The 6,769-nt window shown below is 41.4% G+C and overlaps 1 protein-coding gene across 1 annotated transcript in view; it reads right to left on the bottom strand.

Moving 5' to 3' along the window:
* pusl1 (pseudouridine synthase like 1) overlaps positions 1–6,769 on the bottom strand; it is a 50,623-nt gene that overhangs the window by 3,135 nt on the left and 40,719 nt on the right. The window contains exons 5-7 of the mRNA XM_062043677.1: positions 6,482–6,652; positions 3,386–3,440; positions 3,067–3,229 (exon numbers count right to left, since the gene is read on the bottom strand). Coding sequence (XP_061899661.1) covers positions 3,067–3,229; positions 3,386–3,440; positions 6,482–6,652 — 389 coding nt within the window. The remainder of the gene's footprint in view (positions 1–3,066; positions 3,230–3,385; positions 3,441–6,481; positions 6,653–6,769) is intronic.

Raw genomic sequence — 6,769 nt, 5'->3', positions numbered from 1 at the left:
TTTGAACCCATATTCAGTTGAATATGCTACAAAGACAACATATTTGATGTTCAAACTGATAAACTTTTTTTTTTGTGCAAATAATCATTAACTTTAGAATTTGATGCCAGCAACACGTGACAAAGAAGTTGGGAAAGGTGGCAATAAATACTGCTAAAGTTGAGGAATGCTCATCAAACACTTATTTGGAACATCCCACAGGTGTGCAGGCAAATTGGGAACAGGTGGGTGCCATGATTGGGTATAAAAGTAGATTCCATGAGATGCTCAGTCATTCACAAACAAGGATGGGGCGAGGGTCACCACTTTGTCAACAAATGCGTGAGCAAATTGTTGAACAGTTTAAGAAAAACCTTTCTCAACCAGCTATTGCAAGGAATTTAGGGATTTCACCATCTACGGTCCGTAATATCATCAAAGAGTTCAGAGAATCTGGAGAAATCACTGCACGTAAGCAGCTAAGCCCGTGACCTTGGATCCCTCAGGCTGTACTGCATCAACAAGCGACATCAGTGTGTAAAGGATATCACCGCATGGGCTCAGGAACACTTCAGAAACCCACTGTCAGTAACTACAGTTGGTCGCTACATCTGTAAGTGCAAGTTAAAACTCTCCTATGCAAGGCGAAAACCGTTTATCAACAATACCCAGAAACGCCGTCGACATCGCTGGGCCTGAGCTCATCTAAGATGGACTGATACAAAGTGGAAAAGTGTTCTGTGGTCTGACGAGTCCACATTTAAAATTGATATTGGAAACTGTGGACGTCGTGTCCTCTGGGCCAAAGAGGAAAAGAACCATCCGGATTGTTATAGGCGCAAAGTTGAAAAGCCAGCATCTGTGATGGTATGGGGGTGTATTAGTGCCCAAGACATAGTTAACTTACACATCTGTGAAGGCACCATTAATGCTGAAAGGTACATACAGGTTTTGGAGCAACATACAGTATGTTGCCATCCAAGCAACGTTACCATGGACGCCCCTGCTTATTTCAGCAAGACAATGCCAAGCCACGTGTTACATCAACGTGGCTTCATAGTAAAAGAGTGCGGGTACTAGACTGGCCTGCCTGTAGTCCACACCTGTCTCCCATTGAAAATGTGTGGCGCATTATGAAGCCTAAAATACCACAACGGAGACCCCCGGACTGTTGAACAACTTAAGCTGTACATCAAGCAAGAATGGGAAATAATTCCACCTGAGAAGCTTAAAACATGTGTCTCCTCAGTTCCCAAACGTTTACTGAGTGTTGTTAAAAGGAAAGGCCATGTAACACAGTGGTGAACATGCCCTTTCCCAACTACTTTGGCACGTGTTGCAGCCATGAAATTCTAAGTTAATTATTTGAAAAAAAAAAGTTTATGACTTTGAACATCAAATATGTTGTCTTTGTAGTGCATTCAATTGAATATGGGTTGAAAATGATTTGCAAATCATTGTATTCCGTTTATATTTACATCTAACACAATTTCCCAACTCATATGGAAACGGGGATTGTAGTTCTCATTCATGTCCACTCAGATCCCAGCAAACAGAAATCTTTGCAAATGTATTAAAAATGGTAAAAATTACATGTACTTGAGTATTGACAGCCTTTGTTCAATACTTAGTTGATGCATCTTTGGCAGCAATTACATCCTCAAGTATTTTTGAACACCATGCCACCAGCTTGGCACACCTATCTTTGGACAGTTTCAACCGTTCCTCTTTGCAGCCCCTCTCAAGCTCCATCAGGTTCAATGAAGTGTTGGTTTTATCCAGGATCTCTGCCAAGTGTTTGAGTTCTTGCCGCTGAAAAGCATCCCCACACCATGATGCTGCCACCACCATGCTTCACTGTAGGGATGGTATTGGTGGTGATGAGCGGTGTCTGGTTTCCTCCAAACATTTACGCCAAAGACTTCAATCTTTGTCTCATCAGACCAGAAAATGTACTTTCTCATGGTCTGAAAGTCTTTCCGGTGCATTTTGGCAAACTTTTACTAAGAAATGGCTTCCGTCTGACCACTCTACCATACAGACCTGATTGGTGGATTCCTGCAGAGATGGTTGTCCTTCTGGAAGGTTCTCCTCTCCACAGAGGAATGCTGTAGCTCTGACTGAGTGACCATCGGGTTCTTGGTCACCTCCCTGACTAGACTAAGATGAATGCAGCAATGTACAGAGACATCCTGGATGAAAAAAACAACATTTCCCATCGAACCTGATGGAGCTTGAGAGGTGCTGCCAAAAGGAATGGGCAAAGATAGGTGTCCCAAGCTGGTGGCATCGTATTAAAAAAGAGTAGAGGATGTATTTGCTGCCAAAGGTGCATCAACAAAGTATTGTTTAAAGGCTGTCAATACTTACAGTGGTGGTCAAAAGTGTACATACACTTGTAAAGAACATAATGTCATGGCTGTCTTGAGTTTCCAATCATTTCTACAACTCTTATTTTTTTATGATAGAGTGATTGGCGCACATACTTGTTGGTCACAAAAAACATGAAGTTTGCTTCTTTTATGAATTTATTATGGGTCTACTGAAAATGTGAGCAAATCTGCTGGGTCAAAAGTATACATACAGCAATGTTAATATTTGCTTACATGTCCCTTGGCAAGTTTCACTGCAATAAGGCGCTTTTGGTAGCCATCCACAAGCTTCTGCTTGAATTTTTGACCACAAAATTGGTGCAGTTCAGCTAAATGTGTTGGTTTTCTGACATGGACTTGTTTCTTCAGCATTGTCCACATGTTTAAGTCAGGACTTTGGGAAGGCCATTCTAAAACCTTCATTCTAGCCTGATTTAGCCATTCCTTTACTACTTTACCACCTTTGATGTGATAAAATAAGAGATGTAGAAATGATTGGAGACTCAAGACAGCCATGACATTATGTTCTTTACAAGTGTATGTACACTTTTGACCATGACTGTGTGTACGTGTGATTTTTTTTAGTTTGTAATAAATGAGCAAAAATGTCAGTGTATATTCTGTCAAGGTGGGTGCTGAGTGCACATGACTGAGAAATGAAATGAACTTTTTTGATATTGGCAAACAAAGTGGGTCATGTTCCCATCCGACTTACCGGACTCTTTGTAGTTGACCCTGGTGAGGAAGAGGCCCTGAGGTGGAGCAGTCATGTTGGAAGGATAGGCCAGAGAGTGGCGTGCCTCCATCATCTCTTTCAGTTTGGGAAGAGTGAGTCTCCCCTGGCCCACGGCCACCAGAGCACCGGTCATTCGACGCACCTACCATGACCACCAAATGTAATACTACTCACATATACAACATGGACAGATTGTGTCTGGAAACAACTGATAGTGTTGTCTTAAACACAACATGAAGACGACTCTGCCATGTATAGCACCTAATATTTCTCATTTTCAGCACATACTTGAACATACCTGCTTATACAGAAAGGACTGGCTTTGAAAGGTCAGCTCCCACACTGGAATGTGTCTGCAAAACAATGTTCAGTTACGCTGCAGTACATAGTCAATATCAATATTATCTTTTAAATACCTTGATCACTCAACATTAGGTACACCTGTTCAATCAATCTCATTCAAGTCGGCCTTTATAGAGACTTGAAATAAAAGTGATCATTTTAATCTACATTTCATTCACTTGCTTGTGTAGCTATGCTTTGCTGTAAATGTTGCTCACATTTATAACCTACATGTTGGTGGAGGCCTTTTATACTGCAAATGAAACCACACCCCTCTCCAGAAGTATCAAATACATTTTGATACAATAATTGCAGTGTTTCCCATAAACTGCCAAGATACCTGTGGCGGTGGGGTCGTGGCTATGGGCGTGGTCACCATGACATCATCGATTAATTTGCATAATTTACTACAATGATATGATTTTCTCTAAAAAGGCTAAAAAAATGTATACTTACTAATTAATAATAACAGTTTTGTTTTAAACGTCCATCCATCCATTTTACAATATAATTACAACACTTTATGTACATATTTATATACAGATTTGAACAATAAGTTATTCACTGAAATATATTTATTAATTGTGGTTCTTACAAAAAATATATCTTATAAAATATAAAAGCTAAAATGTCTCTTAAAGCTCTGCCCCTTTAATTAGTGCATACTAAATAATTTAACTTTAGCCTACTACTACAACCATATTATTTACCAGCAACATAAAGTGAAACAGAGGCAGAGGTGTCCTGCCACAGTCAGTAACAAATAAACAGAAAACAGTAGTGGTCAAATACAAATAAGGCAACAAGAGAAGTATCCTACACTTCTCTTTTGTAAAGAAAATCTGAACAGCCTATATGGGCATCTACATCAACTTTATGATTTGCCTGAGAAGCTAGACAGGACAAAAAAAATATATATATATTATTTTTATTTTTATTTGTTTATTTGTGGCGGACGTAATTCTTTCGTGGCGGGCCGCCACAAATAAATGAATGTGTGGGAAACACTGAATTGATCACTGTTTAAATATATATCTTGTTGCTACTTTTTTTCCCCAGACAAAAAACTTTATAAATGTTATATAGATTCACCCGGTCACAATTTTAGCAAAAAAATAGCATGTATGTATATTGCAAAACCATCACAATTTTATTTTACGCAAGTACGGTGTTAGCTTTCACTGTTATGCTGATGACACTCAACTCTACATGCCCCTAAAGCTGACCAACACGCCGGACTGTAGTCAGCTGGAGGCGTGTCTTAATGAAATTAAACAATGGATGTCCGCTAACTTTTTGCAACTCAACGCTAAGAAAACGGAAATGCTGATTATCGGTCCTGCTAGACACCAACATCTATTTAATAATACCACCTTAACATTTGACAACCAAACAATTAAACAAGGTGACTCTGTAAAGAATCTGGGTATTATCTTCGACCCAACTCTCTCGTTTGAGTCACACATTAAGAGTGTTACTAAAACGGCCTTCTTTCATCTCCGTAATATCGCTAAAATTCGTTCCATCTTGTCCACTAGCGACGCTGAGATCATTATTCATGCGTTCGTTACGTCTCGTCTCGATTACTGTAATGTATTATTTTCGGGCCTCCCTATGTCTAGCATTAAAAGATTACAGTTGGTACAAAATGCGGCTGCAAGGCTTTTGACAAAAACAAGAAAGTTTGATCATATTACGCCTATACTGGCTCACTTGCACTGGCTTCCTGTGCACTTAAGATGCGACTTTAAGGTTTTACTACTTACGTATAAAATATTACACGGTTTAGCTCCAGCCTATCTCGCCGATTGTATTGTACCATATGTCCCGACAAGAAATCTGCGTTCAAAGAACTCCGGCTTATTAGTGATTCCCAGAGCCAAAAAAAAGTCTGCGGGCTATAGAGCGTTTTCTATTCGGGCTCCAGTACTCTGGAATGCCCTCCCGGTAACAGTTAGAGATGCTACCTCAGTAGAAGCATTTAAGTCCCATCTTAAAACTCATTTGTATAATCTAGCCTTTAAATAGACCCCCCCTTTTTTAGACCAGTTGATCTGCCGTTTCTTTTCTTCTCTCCTCTTCTCCCCTGTCCCTTGCGAGGGGGAGTTGCATAGGTCCGGTGGCCATGGATGAAGTGCTGGCTGTCCAGAGCCGGGACCCCGGGTGGACCACTAGCCTGTGCATCGGTTGGGGACATCTCTGCGCTGCTGACCCGTCTCCGCTCGGGATGGTTTCCTGTTGGCCCCGCTGTGGACTGGACTCCCGCTGATGTGTTGGATCCACTGTGGACTGGACTTTCACAATGTTATGTCAGACCCACTCGACATCCGTTGCTTTCGGTCTCCCCTAGAGGGGGGGGGTTACCCACATATGCGGTCCTCTCCAAGGTTTCTCATAGTCATTCACCGACGTCCCACTGGGGTGAGTTTTTCCTTGCCCGTATGTGGGCTCTGTACCGAGGATGTCGTTGTGGCTTGTACAGCCCTTTGAGACACTTGTGATTTAGGGCTATATAAATAAACATTGATTGATATTTTAGCACAGCATAATTGTATGTAAATGTATTTTGGCTGAATTGTTTCTTAGTCCCGTTCTTATGCAATATATTTGGTTATTTGTTTTCTAATCAGCCTGACCGAATCCCAAGATTATGTGTCAAATCATCTTTGTGTACTTAGAAGTAGGTTAGATATTGAATATGATTCAAATGAGGAGTCAGATGACTAATTTCAGTGTTAATATGTGAGTGGGTCTTTATGTAGTGGAAACATTCATCATTCCTTTAGTTCTCAGGCTGCATGCACACTCTCTCTCTCTCTCTCTCTCTCTCTCTCTCTCTCTCTCTCTCTCTCTCTCTCTCTCTCTCTCTCTCTCTCTCTCTCTCTCTCTCTGTCTGTCTGTCTGTCTCCCTCCCTCCCTCCCTCCCTCCACTGATTTTTATTACAGCAGCTCTTCTATCACATTTGTACAACAGCACAATTAGTGAACATTCAACACGTCTTGGCGTTGACTTTTGTCCAAAGAAAACAAACCTTCATGAGGTCAGTCCTACCTGTGGAAATGCTCGCAGACGAAGGCCCTCCCGGGGTCTATCCTGACCACTTCCAGCGTCTTCACAGGGTTTTTATAAACTATGTCGGAGTTGTTGGCCCTGAAGCTGCTGAAGTCGTGAGTCCCGACCAACATGGCGGCCGCCTCCCTCATGGCTCCGACATCCAGCTCCCTGAAGACAGACACGCTGGTAAGAAACACCTTTGACTTTTGGAACAGTTTGCACAAATAAGGTTGGTTGTCACACCACCAGAGGGTGCTGTCTCTCAGATTGTGCTATAAAAATGTA

Source organism: Entelurus aequoreus, linkage group LG01 (genome assembly GCF_033978785.1).
Source record: "Entelurus aequoreus isolate RoL-2023_Sb linkage group LG01, RoL_Eaeq_v1.1, whole genome shotgun sequence".
NCBI lineage: Eukaryota > Metazoa > Chordata > Actinopteri > Syngnathiformes > Syngnathidae > Entelurus > Entelurus aequoreus.
The sequence above is the reverse complement of the archived record's forward strand: the minus strand, read 5'-3'. Positions and strand labels throughout refer to the sequence as shown.